The sequence below is a fragment of the Nanorana parkeri genome, unplaced genomic scaffold (assembly GCF_000935625.1).
Source record: "Nanorana parkeri isolate BGI_ZX_2015 unplaced genomic scaffold, ASM93562v1 scaffold252, whole genome shotgun sequence".
Classification (NCBI taxonomy): Eukaryota; Metazoa; Chordata; class Amphibia; order Anura; family Dicroglossidae; genus Nanorana; species Nanorana parkeri.
The window spans coordinates 1,386,192-1,404,367 of record NW_017306520.1 but is presented as its reverse complement, the minus strand read 5'-3'; the positions used below and the strand labels follow the sequence as shown (position 1 = coordinate 1,404,367).

Below are 18,176 nucleotides of genomic sequence, written 5' to 3'. Positions count from 1 at the left end.
CCACAGCCACCTGATTTTCTAAAATTCGACAAACATTTTAAAAGTTGCTTTGCTGTAACTATGGTACAAATTGCATTTCAGGGGATTCTGTACATGAACAGAGTACAAAACATCCACAGAAATCTAAATCAGTCACTGCTTTTGTCAACAGTTTTTCCTTTGTTCCAACGCTGGCATTAATTATTATTATTATTATACAGGATTTATATAGCGCCAACAGTTTGCGCAGCGCTTTACAATATAAGGAAGACATTACAGTTACAATACAAATCAAGACAAGATGGTAAGGCAGGCAGATCCTCCCACTTAGCACTTAGGAAGTGACTGCAATGAATGTGCAGGTTTTACCAGGACAGCAGCAGGTAACAGTCTGCAATACAAATTGCTATAATGCTTGCAACATATGTAACTAACCTGAAAAATATTTATTTTCTCAAAATGCATTGAAGTAGCTTAACTATTAACAATGCTGTACCTTATTTGTATATCACTCGGCTGTAGATCCTCAAATCATCTCTGCATTCATACTGACACTGTCCTTACTTCGGGAGGGTGACTACTTTTGTTCCCCATGGTCCCTGTGTGTGTTGTCAAGTAGCCACCCTCCAGAAGGAAGGACAGTGGCAGCACCAATTCAGAGATGATTTGAGGCTCTACACCTGGGTGATACACAAATAAGATACATTGTTGCTAATAGTTAAGGTACTTGGATGCATTTTTAAGATTGAACTCCTGAGTTTAGTGTCACTTTAAGCTCCAGCTTCAAGTACAATGACAATCATTCTACTGCTGCAACATTCATAGCTACTTTTTTCACTTTGTGTCACCTATAGTTTAAACTATGAGAATCTAAGTGATACATTATACACATGAAGAAAATATTTTGTAATATAGGCATCTTACTTATATGTATCATATGTATTGTGTTACAATTGAAAAGAAAAGTGACAACAGATTTGACTGGACTATAGTGCTGTCAACCTTTATCTATTTCCAGCAACTCTTTTTGGGCATACCACAATACTGAAAAGAATGAATTCTGTACCTTTCTAATTAATACATTCCATTAACATTACCTGCGGATTTGTTTAAGGATATAGTCTCTGGAAATGTACTTGATGTTTTCATCAACCACTGAGCGGACTCCCTCCTCCTCCATCAGCTGCTTCTCCAGCCATTCAACGACATCCTTATTATTGTCCCACAAGTATGCCTGGAAGTGGAAGATTGTATATGTTCTTTTCAGTTGGAAGGCATTTAGTACATGAATCTTTCATTTCCGATATTGTAAAATCATGTTAGTAAACATAAAAGCATTTTCACCTAGCAATCTTAGAACATGTATTTTGTTATTCTCTCGTTTTATCGTTACAAAAACAAACAGAAAAAAAGTAACGAATCCCAGTGCTGAATTCTCTAACATAAGCCTCTGCATTTTAATGCATTAAAGTAAAAACATTATTACTCCAAATACATATATATGTATACACACACACACACACACACAGTATATACATATATACACATACAAACACACACACTGTATATAGAGCAAACGTGTAATCAGTGATGTTGTCATTAGGTTCCTAGCAGTGTTAAAAATGCAAAGTACAATCTGCAGAAAGAGAGTTAGCAAGTCATTGTCATCTTGTTTCTGCTCCTTTCCTATATAAATTTAACTTGGAAATATTTAGAACACAGCACTCCTGGCTTTAGGGCTTGTTCACGCCATCTCCAGACCAGTTCTGAATGCATTTTCACATACGCGTTTATGCACGTTTTTAAAAAAAGTCTTATGCATTCTGGTGCATTTCCCTTTTACATTGATTTTGCTTGGGTTTAAGCACATTTCCGTCCATTCTGATGTGTTTTTGCACGTTCCAGTGTGCAAAAAAGCAAGCTCTTTACTTTTTTTTTTTAAAAGCTCTGGAACTGAATGCAGTGATGTGAACTAGCCACATTTAAAACCATTGGAATGACTGTGTATGCATCTCTGGTGCACATAAATAAATGCACCGGACTAGGGATGGTGTAAACAAGCCCGTATAGATATTTGACTTTGGGGTGCACTGTCTTATACTGACCAGTAAAATGATCACAGGCAAATGATCATTTTGAGATACCTTCCTGGAGATGTAAAGGATCAGGGACAGATCCTATGGTAGTGCAGTGGTTAAAAAAAAAAATAGCTTACTGGTATTGAGAAGATTTTCAGTGAAAGTAATATTAAAATCAAACTTTTTTAAGCTTTTACAAATGCTGGTGAAATCACAATGAATGCTGCTCTTTGATGTTTAATATTTTTAGTTTCCTTCAGTATCAGCTGGTCACTTGAGCACTGTCCCTGATATCCTGTGTTAGGGGTGTTCCTTTTCCTTGCAGGTCCTATTGCTTTTTTTTTTTTTCAGGACATTTAACATTATTGCAAAGGAATGTGAAGTGTGTCATTTGTGATAAATTGTGAAGTGTGCCTAGACACCTAGCTCAGATCCTTAAAGGGTTACACATGATATCGCTAATGGTTCTGGATTATTGTTAGTGGCAGTTTTTACTGTTTATGTGTGTGTACATAGCACCAGCATATTCTGTTTTATGGTTGGAGGAAATTACAAAATCAACGTTATAATACAAAGTACTGTTACCCAAGGCAAGCAATCTCATTTTGTCTTTTAGCAGTTTAGTATAGACCTGAAAGTTAAAACTGATTTCTGGTTCATCTGTTAAATAAAACATGTCGTGAGAATATTAATGTGGCAAAAGGTGTGAGTTGCATTTGCAAGAGCTGGAAGCCTAACTTCAGTATGATGTAAACAATTAAAAATGAATGTGGGTATACAGAATAATTATATTTATCGTTATATGCAGTTTGTGTAAACATCTAAATTTGACTTGGTATCTTGTAATCCCCTGTACCACAGCATGGGAGAGTAAGGTGAAGCGCCAAGAGCGTGCACATGTGTTGACAAGAAACACACTGATAGGAGGAGAGAGCAACATGAGAAGATTGATGAACTTCTGCAGTCAGTAACTCTTTCATTGCAGGCTGAGAGCCTGAAGGGGATCCCACCATTATTGCTTAAAGTGACACTAAACTCAGGGGTTAAATTTCTAAAATGCATTCAAGTACACTATTAACAAAAATGTATCTTATTTGTGTATCACTCAGCTGTAGATCTTCAAATCATCTCTGAATTGGTACCGACACTGTCCTTCCTTCTGGAGGGTGGCTACTTTTGTTAGGATATTTGAATGCATTTTTAAGATTTAACTCCTGAGTTTAGTGTCACTTTAACTGCAGCTTTGAAAAAGTCTGATCACCAGTAAGGCCGGCTAAATCTTAAGACAGAAACACGAATCCTTTGGAAGCTGAAACAGACAGCTTCCAAATAGCATTAAGATACAGCTTTAAGCACCTTGTCCTAAAATAATAAATCGGTTCTAAACAGGGTCTGATCAACAAGGAGGCTGTGTGTGTGTGTGTGTGTGTGTGTGTGTGTGTATATTTTTCACAAAGGAAAAAAATATTTCACTTGAAGGGCTTACATAAAGCTTCTACATGAATGTTTGTCAATAAAGTAGATGGACATGGCCTGTTGAACCTTTGGCCTATCAGTATAAAATATGAGGCATGAGAGAAAAATGCGGTAAAAGGCAAATCAATGGAAATGTGCACATTTTCTGGAGTACTTCAGAAAATGAGAAACCTGGACTGATTGCTATAGCACTGATGTCTTTTGCATCAGCTTTCAGGAAGATCTCCTTTTCGGTTATGTTACCACAATAACATTTGTGTGAAGACAGTGAAAAATCTAAGACGTGTGTCCCTTTATGCATTCACAGGCTCTGGAAAAATCCACTGGAGCCAGGGGAATTTGTTGCATTTATCCTGTTGTATTGTGGGAATTGCTGTTCTAAGTGAAAGTAGTGATGGCAGAGGGTTAGCATGATAGCCAGGCATGCTAACATTTATGCTTAAATGGCAGTCCCCATATTTCACTTGGAATGGTCTACTTTAAAGATGAATGTTTACTTTCACAATACTGGGATGTACGATGTGGAACGTTTAATCTACAGTGGATTAAACAATTTTTTTGTAATCACATATTACTGTAATGAAAATGTATAATTCATCAGTTATTTGAAATCACACATTTTGTTTCCAAACTACATGCCAAATTGATTTGCTAAAATACATATCTGGAATAGGAGATCTGCTAGCCATGGAACTGTAGAATTATTTTACTGCAACCTGCGTATCTTACCTAGATAAAAACTCCTAACTAATTTGGATCTAGGTGCAAGGCATTTGGGGTAGTTAGCCCTCAGTTTCCAACTTTCCATCTTGACGGATGGATGACCACATTATCATTTAAGAGTGTTTAAAACCTAATAGCTGCTCTCACTCCTCATTTTCTTTACATATCATTTAGAAATCAGTTTGTTTTGCCTTCCACAAAGCCAAGTTACTACCATTAGTGCTCATTCATATTTATGCAATTTTGCTTGGGTAATTAAACACAGGGTTCGTGTGTTAAAGGCAACATTTTTCTCTGGTATGGCTAAAACAAAATCTCAGCAATGCCGAGTTTAGCGTGTAGTATCATTGTCAGCCTTTCTTAGTAAATCTAAGCACTGCGGGAGACGACGGACCATGCAAACTAAAACCCCTATTCTATTTGTTAATTATACTACATTAGCTCATGCGCCTTCCCACTATGCTTTAAAGCAGTGTGTGCTTGTAAGATTATGGAAATCATTTCTGTTTCTGAGAAGGGACATTGTTGTAGCTTGACTCTCCTAAAATAAAAAAAATGGAAACTCTTTTTCCCCCTTTAAGCAGTGATGCACCTGTTTTGGGACCCCTACCACAATAGATTTTTTTTTACACAGTTCATTTTTGTCTATATTAAATGTGCACTGTTTCTTTTTTTTCTTTTTTCTTTTCTAAAGTTCATTTCATTCACTATATTGAACTCTACACAAGGCAGCACAAAGTGGCGTGTTGTTGCATGTTGTAATGCAGCATAAATGTATGCACTGCATTTGTGTGAACAGGTCCTATACAAAGTAAGGCTCTTTGCCTTGGACAACACTGCCCAAAGGAACCCAACGGGGCTGGTGTGAAGTAGCCCTTAATGCTTTTCTCACCCAAAATTTCCGAAATATATTGTTGGCTTAGTGTCCCCATCTGTAATAACAGTGGCCATGGTAAATACAAACAAAACTATATGGGTTGGCAATGGGAAGTAGCAGATTCCACTCCAAATGTCTCGCTTTTAATTTTTCTTATAGCTGCTTAATAAATCTTTTTCTGCCCCATACCTAACAACCGTCCAGGGATGCAGTGTTCACATATTCAAACTCTGTGTACACTCTCAAGGTGGGCTGAGCACCTTCCTGTAGGTTAAAATAAATGGTTTGGTCAGTGTAAGGTTATTGTGAGCCACTAAAGAGAGTGCAGCAAACACTTATCTACCAGGCCTAGCACTACCATCTGCCATTTCTGGGGGTCTGAGTGGCAAAACTCAAATCCCCAACGTGGTCATGCAGGAGGAAGTCACATGCTTCCCTTCAGAGGGGTGGGGAGTGAAGAAAAGGGACACTATTAAAATGAGCCTGTTGCTTTGCCCTAGAATAGGCAAAACACAGGTTTTATGTAAGTCTCTAAAATCTTCTAAGTATTATCACCAATTAAATCAACCAGGTCGCAGTGACAGCTGATGAGTAATCACCTGACCCTTTGACAGTTGCTTTTCTTCTAAATGTTTGATAGTTGGTGTACATATGAAAGTCAGAGGCTGCAGTACGACTACAATAATGTACGTTACATTCAATGACCCATGTCTAAAAACAAATATAGATATAGATATATATCTATATATATCTATATATATTTATGAAAAAAATAATATATTATATATATAGATATATAAATATATTATTTTTTTCATAATATTCCAAGTTTGCTAAAAGACTTAGAAAAAGGCTTGTCTTCAGTTCTTCACACTGCTAACTTCCTATGAAATTTTGAACAGCAAATAAAAAAACAAATCCTTATCTCTTATGGAGTTTATTCATTTTATTAATACCAAAGGAATCCAATGTTTATAACAGCTAGCAAATCCACCTCGGCTAAGAAAATATTTGCGTGAAGATTTGCATGTGATGCTTTACCATTCAAATAATACAATTCCATAGTGAGCCGCTATGATTAACTACATCATAAAGCTATTGTAATGCAGAAAAGTGCAGCCTGGGGAGCTTTGCATACATTATCCTATGTGATATAAAACAGGACACAGTTCGCTGTTAAAGAATCAAACATGCTTTGCTCAACAGAGAATCTGAGCAAAAATGTTATATCTTCCAGATACATTATGCAACTTCTCTGCATTTATTCTGTAAACTAGGAAAGGATATCCATGCAGTAAAATTCCAGATATGAAGACAACATTACCCAGTGGGAATTAGTTATCTCTTTATCCTGCATACTTCATAACATGAAGACTCCTTCCACAGCTATATTTTATAGACAGGCATTAAGCAGAACTGTGACCAGGCTCTGACCATTTAAATATTCTTAACAAGCAGTATCTAAGCTTTAAAGTAAGCCCACCCTTACCTCTATAGCTACAGCCACTGTGAAGCAATTAAACTACAAACTTCACTATAGAAGAAGTAAAGTTCTACCAGTTAAGTTCCAGCACTTTTCTCTCTTCCCTCACCCCGTGCACCTGCTCTATGTTTACACTGGAAGTTAGAAGGCTGGTAAGGCCACCAACTTACTGCTGGCAGGGGGGGCTGAGTTACACAGAGAAAACTCTACTGTCAATTTTGAAGATTGATTACTCCACATTGGATGGAGCTACGGAAGTAAGCAATGGCTTGTTTTCAAGTCCATTTGCTGCTTTTAATATATAAATATTTGAATGTCCATAGTCTGGTTACAGTTCTACTTTAAAGTAAACCTCTATCAAACCTAGGCCATTCAAACTATGCATATGATGAAAACATGCATAAGCCAAGGTTGCCTATTCACAAATATGAGTTACTATGTACACAATCATGAATGAATAGGAAGTGATGTAGAGCACTTCCTATTCATTCATAACTGGTACATAATAACTCGTACTGTGTCCAGCTATTTACAAACATTCAGCGATCACTGATAGATGAATGTTTGTCTCCGCTCTCCATCTTGACTCTTGCAGCTGTCACAGGAGGCTAAGCGGGCGGTCAGGGAGGAGAGCTCGGTCTCATTTGACAGCGAACTTCTCCCTCTCACCGCCGGCTCGGCCTGCCTGATCTGTTACAGGAGGCTGGGAGGGGTGGTGCGGGAAGAGAGCTCAGCCTTCTGTGACATGCATACAGTGCTCTCCTCCCCGCTCCACTTGTCTCCTGACAGTTTGTCTCTTGTCTTCAGTTCTTCACACTGCTAACTTCCTATGAAATTTTGAACAGCAAATAAAAAAACAAATCCTTATCTCTTATGGAGTTTATTCATTTTATTAATACCAAAGGAATCCAATGTTTATAACAGCTAGCAAATCCACCTCGGCTAAGAAAATATTTGCGTGAAGATTTGCATGTGATGCTTTACCATTCAAATAATACAATTCCATAGTGAGCCGCTATGATTAACTACATCATAAAGCTATTGTAATGCAGAAAAGTGCAGCCTGGGGAGCTTTGCATACATTATCCTATGTGATATAAAACAGGACACAGTTCGCTGTTAAAGAATCAAACATGCTTTGCTCAACAGAGAATCTGAGCAAAAATGTTATATCTTCCAGATACATTATGCAACTTCTCTGCATTTATTCTGTAAACTAGGAAAGGATATCCATGCAGTAAAATTCCAGATATGAAGACAACATTACCCAGTGGGAATTAGTTATCTCTTTATCCTGCATACTTCATAACATGAAGACTCCTTCCACAGCTATATTTTATAGACAGGCATTAAGCAGAACTGTGACCAGGCTCTGACCATTTAAATATTCTTAACAAGCAGTATCTAAGCTTTAAAGTAAGCCCACCCTTACCTCTATAGCTACAGCCACTGTGAAGCAATTAAACTACAAACTTCACTATAGAAGAAGTAAAGTTCTACCAGTTAAGTTCCAGCACTTTTCTCTCTTCCCTCACCCCGTGCACCTGCTCTATGTTTACACTGGAAGTTAGAAGGCTGGTAAGGCCACCAACTTACTGCTGGCAGGGGGGGCTGAGTTACACAGAGAAAACTCTACTGTCCATTTTGAAGATTGATTACTCCACATTGGATGGAGCTACGGAAGTAAGCAATGGCTTGTTTTCAAGTCCATTTGCTGCTTTTAATATATAAATATTTGAATGTCCATAGTCTGGTTACAGTTCTACTTTAAAGTAAACCTCTATCAAACCTAGGCCATTCAAACTATGCATATGATGAAAACATGCATAAGCCAAGGTTGCCTATTCACAAATATGAGTTACTATGTACACAATCATGAATGAATAGGAAGTGATGTAGAGCACTTCCTATTCATTCATAACTGGTACATAATAACTCGTACTGTGTCCAGCTATTTACAAACATTCAGCGATCACTGATAGATGAATGTTTGTCTCCGCTCTCCATCTTGACTCTTGCAGCTGTCACAGGAGGCTAAGCGGGCGGTCAGGGAGGAGAGCTCGGTCTCATTTGACAGCGAACTTCTCCCTCTCACCGCCGGCTCGGCCTGCCTGATCTGTTACAGGAGGCTGGGAGGGGTGGTGCGGGAAGAGAGCTCAGCCTTCTGTGACATGCATACAGTGCTCTCCTCCCCGCTCCACTTGTCTCCTGACAGTTTGTCTTCTCCATGCTGGACGCTGCACTGTGTCAGAGGGGACACAGAGCAGCGGGCAGAAAACTAAGGATGCACTTCAATTTTGGCCTGAAAGATACCACTTTCGGTGTTTTGCCTAAAGTGCCAGTTTCAGCCAATATGTTTCAGCGGGCAAATTTCGGTGCATCCCTAATGTGAACAATTAGGACATGGCAAAAAAAATATATTTTTTAACATGTTATATACTTGTGGCATTTTGCACTGACTTTACGTGTAATTTTTGTAACGTCAACAAGAACATGCTGCACAATCAATTGATCCTGCATCAGAAATATAAAGATGCTTGAATGATCAAGTGTAATGCCTCCTACAGACGCCAGCCTAATAAATAGTCATTTGCCTGAACTTTAGACAGAGATGATTAGCGCTGCAACAACTAATCGACTAAGTTGATAGCAATCGATAATGAAAATTGTTGTCACCGATTTTTATCATCGATTAGTTGGACAGTTGATTAATTGGGCTGTTTGCAGCTCCTCTCAGCCTCACCCAGCTGTGTTCTCTTAATCTGACATCAAGGTGGCGGGGTTGCCGCAAGACACGCCCACACCACTCCTGGACTTGCCCCGCACACTTGCACTTTCTGTACAGACTGAGGAGCGTGTGTAAGCAGGCATGCACGACAGTGGCATAACAACTGGGGGGGAGCACCGATGCGGTGTTGTATGTGTACTGCGTGTGTGTGATGTGTGCTGTGTTTGTTATGTGCTGCATGTGTGCTGTGCTGTGTTTGTTATATGTTGTATGTGTGTGTATTATGTGTTGTATGTGTTATATGTGTGCTGTGTGTTAAATGTGCCCTACATTTAGTTCTTAAACACAGGAAAATAAATATTAGATGTCCAGCTGATAAAGTGCACTGAAATACATCATTGTGTATAAAAACTGATCCAATATGGTAAAGCAGCTGTTCACTTTACAGTTGACTCTTTCTCCCATTATCCCTCTTGTCTACTCCCCTGCCATACCTCCCATTGTCCAGTCTGGTTGCCCTACCTCTGTTCAATCCATCTTTCCTCTGTCCTATACCTTTGGCCTACCACCTCCTATGTGTCCCCCTTAGCTATGATCATTTTCCCTGTTCTCCCACTGTCTTATGCTCTCATTCCTTCACTTCTCTTAAGGAGAAGTGAGGGATGGATCATTTAATTATTATATCCAAAATATGTTTTTATTCTCATCAACTACTGCCAAGATGGCAAAGAATATTATGTCTACAGCTCACTGCAGAGTTTTATGGTTGTTACCATACCATTGAACATTGTACACCTGCTATTCTTTGTACCTTATTACAGTGCATAATTGCACTAATGGCTAACTGCTATACTGCGCATATCTGTTTAAATACTTAACATATACGCACATTTTTATTTTGCTCTAAAGCAAACCTGTGGTATGCAACTGCCACTGATGATTTTTCCTGCTACTAAATGTGCACATTAAGGGCCTTTCTTAGTTACTGACTTTTGGCAAGTATGCAGATTAGTAATTCTGCCTTTGGACTGACATTTCTGACTGGTATGCTTGGTTTAGATCACTTTCTCTAAGTATTGAGGCCAGAGACAACCAGGCCATTAGTACTTTCAGAAGGAGGTTAGCAATGGCAACCTCCTTATTTCTCTCACTACAAGTTTCCTTTAACAAATGGTGGGCGTGTATTTTTCAGTGCCGTTTATAAATGGCACTGCAGATATAAGGCATGGGTGGTCCCTACACTCTACATCGTAAAATTACGGGCGGACGTCGGATCCTTCCCAGCGGGGTCACGTAAATGCACGTCTTTTTTTTTTTCTTGTTGCGCGCGCGCCCCGAAAACTGCCGGGAAGGATAACAGGCGTTCCCGGCTGTCTCATACAAGCGTTCGGCCGGCTCTATAGACGGCCGATCGCTTGTAGCCGGCCGGCTTATAGCTTAAATGTGTTCGCTTAAATGCATTCGCTTATAGCTTATAACCGTATATAGCTTATAGCCGGCCGATCGCTTGTATGACCTTGTATGGTGTGGCTACCCCCCTCCTTAGCTGCTGCCGGTTATCCTGGGCAATGATGTCCCCCCTGTGGTGCCTGGGACCGAGTGGACCAGCACAGCGGCTGCTCGGAGAGAGAAGGAGGAGAGATCAGCATTTCCTCCCATAACTTCTGCCTTTAGCTGTCATTTCTCTGGCTGGGAGCCAGAGAAGAAGCTGATGGAGCAGATCTCTGCTTCATCAGCTTCTTTGGCAGTTCCTAGGTGACATTAGGGGTCTTGAGGACCCCTAATGTCTCCATAAAGAGGACCTGTCATTTTTTTCTAGCTATCACATTGAGGGATTTTTAGCCCCATATGTGATAGCAATCAAGTTAAGTGTACAAAATAAGTCCCCTGCCCCTGCGCTTATATACGTTAATACGTATATACAGGCGCGCCTACATGCAAAAACAATGATTGCGTCGCAGATGTTACATATCGCTGCGATTGTCGCAGTGAGAGCAATAATTCTAGGCCCATCAATCACTGATAACACTAAACTGATGAGCGGTAAAAGCTTTTAAAGCGCCGCCTATGGCCAATTTTAGGCATGGTAGTTTTTTGCGACTTTGTGGGCGCACAGAATTTTAAAGTTTGACATGTTTGGTGTCAATTTACCCGACGTGACCCCGACTTTTATATTTTACCAAAAAATTGGGTAATAATAAATGTTTTATAACATAATGTAGGAAACAGTTTTTTTCCCCAAAATTTTCGGTCCTTTTTTCGTTATATAGTAAAAAATAAAAACCCCAGTGGTGATTACATACCACCAAAACAAAGCTCTATGTGTCTCCAAAAAATTGATAAAATTAATTTCAGTACACCATTGCAAGACGGAATAAATGTCAGTCAAAGTACCGCAGCGCTGAATACTGAAAAATGGCCTGGTCAGGAAGGGGGTATAAACACCCCGGTCAGCAAGTGGTTATTGGCTGTGACCTGTGCACGAAGTGTGAACAAACATTTTTTTTTTGCTCTAAAGCAAAATAAAAATGGGATCGGGTGTCTGACAGTGAGAGCAGGGCGGTATTTACTGCTCTTGCTGTCACTGTTTGACAGCTGGTAAAGCCCGGAATTAAGAAATCCCGATGTATACCGGCTTTTTTCAAAAGTTTCAGCAACAGAAACATTTAGCTACATGCTGTCATGGATTAGTGTCACTAAGGTAATTATTGGTTGTTCCTAAGTTTGGAGCAACCTAATAAAAAAACAAACATTAAGGGGGTTATTCACTAAGAAGCTGAAGGCAGCCGAGTGACTAACCGCTCAGCATGTTCGGCTGACCTGAAGTGACCTGAAGTGAAGAACATCTTCGACTCAGCTGATCCAACATCTGGATTGGCTGAGCTGAACCTCCGGCAGTTCACTCGCTGCCATTCTCATAGTAGCTGAACGGCAGTGAGTGAATAGCCGAATGCCGCCAAGCGGCATTAGGCTTGGTTATTCTGCTCGCTACCACCAAGGTAACAAGCAGAATAAAATAAAAATGTAAAAAAAAAAAAAAATAACAGCGTGGGGTCCCCCTCCTGATCCATACCAGACCCTTTAGACGTGGTAGGAAATTTAGGCGGGACCATAAGTTAAAAAAAGTGTGTGGGGGTTCCCCCCAAAAGTCATACCAGGCCCCTTAGGGGAACTCCACCCCCCCAAAAATGGGGGAAAAAACCCTAAATTTCCCAACCAGACCCTTAATCTGAGCACAGGCCTGGCAGGAAAGGGGGACGAAGAGCGAGTGCTTTTCCAGGATCCACCCAGACCACACCAAAAAGTCCTTTAACCCTTTCGCTGCCATAAATGTAAGGCTTGTGTCAGAGGCACAGCAGGCCCAATTAAACAGACTGTGTAATTGGGCCTTCCAGTCTGGCGATTCTGCGCGTGTTGGATGCCGTCGAGAAGCTAGGAGGAGAGAGCGGTTAACTTCCATTCACCGATCTCCGCCCCGCTCTATGGGACTTGTAAGCCCCCTATGTGATAGCAATTAAAGTAAAAAAAAAGTTTAAAATGTAAAAAAGCGCCCATTCACGTAAACATGCGTCATGTATAGACTTTTTGGGGTACTGAAGTTTGTTGCCGTTTCACGGACGCACGCAATTTTTAACCTGGGGATGTTGTGTTTTGGGGCATGGGGGGGGGGCAGCATCTGGGTGCCCCTTGATTAAACCCCCACAACCAACAGGTCAGGGCTTGTGGGAAAGAAAGAGGCCCTTGTCCCCATCGGCACAGGGACAAGGTGCTTTTCCAGTGGGGACCTGGCGGCTGAAGTGAGCTGAAGGATGAGCCGAAGCTACGGCCGGATCCTTCGGCTCCTTAGTGAATAACCCTCTAATTAATTAAATTATCAAGCAGTCAAAGTGAGATAAATTCACAATGACTGCTTGATATAATTCAAAATAAATTAAATAAAAGTGTAAAAAAAATGTTTAAAAAAATTGTGAAAAGTGTTAAAAAAAGTTTTAAGGATTACGTTTTTCTCTGCCTGGAGTTCTCCTTTAACTCCATTTTAAATACACGGGTGGACGTACATGTACATGATTTTTTTATTACGCAAAATTCTTTTAACAGCCGTTACCGGCTGTGACATACAAGCGTTTGGGCCACTCTATAGTGCCTTCAAGCCATGGCCGAGAATCCGCAGATCAGGAAAACTGCTGTAAATGAGCTCTCCAACTCTGTTGTAAGTGAGGAAGCTTGACTGAAAGAGTTGGAAAGAGTTTGCGAGAAGATATCAGTTCCCCTAAGACATTAGCATAAAACTAGAGCATGGGAGTTAGATCGGGCTGACTAAAAGCTTTGCAATTGTCCAATCTCCTGCAGGCAGCAGTATAGCCATCTTGTCTCAAATTTGTCCCATAATAAACGATAAAGAAATACATGTCGTTAAAAAATTACTCTATATTCGGCAAAGATAGTGCAGAAAATAAAGTATTAGTTCACAATATAATATTAACGGATACTGGTGCTGTCACTGTATCATAAATATTACTACAGACTCACAAACCAAAAAGAGTTGCGTTTCTGCAGCCCATTTTCTGCAATAACGCACATACATTTTTGCGTTGTACACTATATTTACACTTTAAAGTTGAACTTTAGGCAGATATGCAGCTTTGTACTCATTAATACATCGTTTTTATTAAAGTACCTAAATTTGACCATACAGTACAGCAGAACTCAGAGAGGGGGAGGGAGAAGCAGCACAATGGGTCAATGAGGTGTGCTTGAATTCAAGAAGAATGCTGATAAGAGGAGAGAGCAGAGGGAGAGAGATATAAGTATATAAGTGTACTGCTTTTACTGTCTAGTCAAAGGGTGTGGTGGGGAGGAAACCTATAAGCAAAAGTGTCCAGTCCCCTGACAAACAGGACTCTGCTATGTGGCAGAGCTAGGTGAATCTCAGGACAAATCCTTTGGCAGGTAAAGCAGTTCTCAAATGTATATTCTTATGTGATTTTGAGATTTACAGTTACTTGGAGAATATTGAGAACACTTTGGTGTTTCTCACTGCTGGGGAAACAGTCATTGGGGCACACAAACATACAAAGATATATAAACACACAAAGCTTTTCTATTGTCTGGAGTTATTTGAAATATTCATTAAAAGTAAATTAAACTATTTAATTAATGATCAAGAGGCCAGGGTCAATTTTTAAATGCAAATTACCATTTTAGTCATGATGTCCCACAGGGCCCATTTATCCAGATCCAGGTCAACATTCAGTATCAATGATGAAAGATTTTTGTAAAGAAATAGCATATTATTGAAGATTTAGATTTATTGTAAGTTATTCATGTGAATTTGAAAATATGCATTATCACTGAATGTCATGAAAATAGATAAATGTGTAAATACTGCATTACCAAAAAAACGGGCGAATCTTTCCTTATCTGTATGGTAACAGAGCATGCAGTGATGCAAACATATCACACAGTAAAATAAATCTTATGTTAAAGCAGTTAGAATGAGCAGATTGTATAAAAAAAAAAAAGAAAAAACAACAAAAAAACAAAAAGAAATATTTGGAAAAATATGGTTGCTGTAAAAATCCTGCACAAAACAAGATTTAACTAGGAATCCCAAAGCTTTTAGTTTGGGTGAATATTTAATACTGTTATTAATCATTTTTAATCCGTTTGCTTTTAATTAAGAAACAGCATGATGCTTTCCTATCAACATATGCCAGGGAGCAGATTAATTGTAGCTTAAGATAACTTGCCTTGATTGGTGTAATGTATTAGCTTACAAGGCACAAGCTCCTAAACACATGCAAGCATCGCCTATAAATGCTCATGTATTCCCTTTCAGCCATGTCTGCCCCCCCTCTTACAGCCACATCTATCATTGATGCAAAAGCCCAGCAGCTAGTTTGAGATTGACCATTGTGAGCGGTTTTCTTTTAACTGGAAGACTTTTTTTTTTACATTTGAGGAACAAGGTGTATGGGCAGGAATAAAGAGAGGTTTTAGACATACATTGCTGAGTCACTTATTAAAGAAAATACATTCAGATTCTTTAAAGGTGCCAATAAAAAAATGGCACTTATTGTTAATCAAATGTGAAGATTTTTTTTATTGCACGTAAAGAGCATAAACAGCCTACACTGAAATACTGTTAAATTATCACAACGGGGATATTAATTGACTAAAATGCTGGACATAGTCATATATAGGCCATTCATTGACCACTTGCTCTAAAAACACAAACGTTTTGCTTGACACTGAACACCCAGAGTAAGGTATAGGTGTATAGTCAAATGTCTAAAAATGTCTAGCAGCTAAATTTTCTGTCATATGGGAACCTCAGATGATCCCTATGTTCCAATTCTGTATAATGACAATCTCTATAGGACTGGAAATTGCTGATTAGAGTAAAAGAGGAGATGTGGTAGCATATGAGAAGTGCAGAAAGGGAGCTGTGTAGTATGCATCACTTTACAGCCCCCAAAAATTGCATTTGTGTATATGTATATCAATTATTTAAATAAACATAATTGATATGCTCATAGACAAAATATCCTGCGACACTGCATCACAGTCCACAGATAGAGCAGAGAAAAAGAACAAATGAAAGAAAGAAAATGAGACATATAAAATATTCCTAAATTAAAAATAAATTCACTTTTATGGATGGCTAGCAAGGGCAAAGGGTGTGGGTGGCAAAAGACCTCCAGCAACTCTAATTTGACAGATTAGGGATTTGATAAGGGAAAGTTTCATATCTGTGTTCCACACAACAGTAAATGATCAGAGACGTTTAATTGATTTTACTGACCCATTTAAGCTATTCTTTCCCTACAGTTTTAGGGATAGAATAAAAGTCACAACCATGACTATCCTAAAGGAGTATAGAGATGGTAATTCATCATGGATGATACTTTTGCATTCTCTTATATAAATCACTGTTGCACTAAAACATAGACCAGACAGATTGAACCACCCAACGCTGGCTGTACAATAAACCTAAAGAAGTCAGTCTGCTGAAAAATCTGGGTTCAAAAACTGATAGCAAACATTTAGCAGAATATGCACAATTGGCCGACACAGCAATGTTTTACTACTGGTCATAGTATGCTTGACTATTACTCTTCTTTTGTATTTGGCTGTGCATGCACAGTGGTCAAATTGTATCAATGCATGCACACAAATTCCACTCAGTGACTGCTATGACTGGAATAATGAATTGTAAAAGGGGGAGTGAAGCAAAAAAGTTGGTTTAGTTGATATGGAGCCTGCAGAGTATTTCTGCTACAAGTGTACAACTGTTCAGTTACCAAACTCTACTCAAACCTTACAACATTTTTTCTTTCTTCTACTATGTTCCTGAGAGAAATCACTTTTGTTCTCTGTGACAACATCATCAGGCTTGTAAAATTCCTGCAGGGGCAGCTGGTCGGAGGTCAGTGGGAAAATGTGCACATATTGCAGAAAAGTACAAAATATGGTTATCTTCTTGCTGCTCCAGTTTTACCCCACAACCCAAAAACATACTTCTAGGATAATGGGCTTCCACCTAATGTGGCCCCGGCTCATGTGTGCCTGTCGAACTGTGCTAGGGTCAATGGACTTTTCATTTGAGGGAAAGGTACTGTAGTACAATGAAATTGATCAGTGCATTATAAATGGCAACAATGGCAACAACTGGAAAGGCAGTCAGCTAGTAAATTCCCAATTAAGAATGTAATGTCAGTTCAATATGTTGGCATTACCTTGACAGTTCCCTCCACTTCCACGAACCATCGCCTAAGCATAGCCTGGATTTGTCCATCTGTTAGTTCAGGATTTGCAGCATGGATTTTCTTTTTTGCTACATCTTCTAAAAGGAGCCTTCTGAGCCTCCAGTAGAAAAATGTCCTTGACGTCTTCCATTCTAGAATGTCCTGCATTTAGTAAATTATAAAACAATATTAGTAACTGATAAATAAAGATTAACACAATGTGATAGATGTAATGTTTAAACGATTAAATGCCATGCTTACAGTTATAACCCCCTTTTCCTGCATTCTGCCTGGTGTATCATGTAGGTCTGCAAACTGCACTGCAACTTGATGGTATATAGGGATCAGAAATTCTTCTCTTTCTTTAAGTTTGTTCTCCAACTCCTTGCAATCAGCGGGACTCAATTCTGGAGTTCCTAAAAATTGAAAAATTTAACACATAAGCTGCAAGAACATATTGAGCTGTCATAACAGAACAAATTGTAAACAAGTAGCAGAGAATATGTAAAAAGGAAAAAAGTTATTTGTACTTACCATAAAATACTTCTTCATTGAGTCCTTTGAGGGACACAGGAAGTCCCATACAGCCGGATTATACTGCCGTCTACAGGAAGATTGTTCATTGGCAAACAGAAAATTTGTAATCCATACCCCTAACCCCTCCTTTACCTAGCATGCCTCAGTCTTGTGGTTAAGTAGTTAAGAGCATTAACAGAAACACAGGGGAGTGGGAAAGTGTCCCTCCATAGACTCCAAGAAAATGATTTTACAGTAAGTACAAAAATCCTATTTTCTTTCTTGTCCATTGAGGGTCACATGAATTCAGAAACAATCAGAAAGCAATCAAAAGCAGTCCGCCTGAGGAATGGGCAACACCGCAACAACTGCCAGCAGATCTCAAAAAGGGAACTGGTGGGCTTCCTGCAGCCCAGGAGCCGCTTGAAGTGCCAATGTACAAATCTGAAACTGGATGAAAAAGTCCCCTACTAAACAAGGGAACCAAAGGGGGCACGGAAAATCAACCTGATGCGCAAGAGCAGGATAGAAAAGGTCACTTCCAGAGGGGAATGCTTTGAGAAAAAAA

The 18,176-nt window shown here is 39.3% G+C and overlaps 1 protein-coding gene across 1 annotated transcript in view; it reads right to left on the bottom strand.

Moving 5' to 3' along the window:
- ACACA (acetyl-CoA carboxylase alpha) overlaps positions 1-18,176 on the bottom strand; it is a 231,897-nt gene that overhangs the window by 1,937 nt on the left and 211,784 nt on the right. Inside the window, exons 52-54 of the mRNA XM_018556784.1 lie at positions 17,354-17,508; positions 17,084-17,254; positions 1,077-1,213 (exon numbers count right to left, since the gene is read on the bottom strand). Of these exons, the coding sequence (XP_018412286.1) occupies positions 1,077-1,213; positions 17,084-17,254; positions 17,354-17,508 (463 nt within the window). The remainder of the gene's footprint in view (positions 1-1,076; positions 1,214-17,083; positions 17,255-17,353; positions 17,509-18,176) is intronic.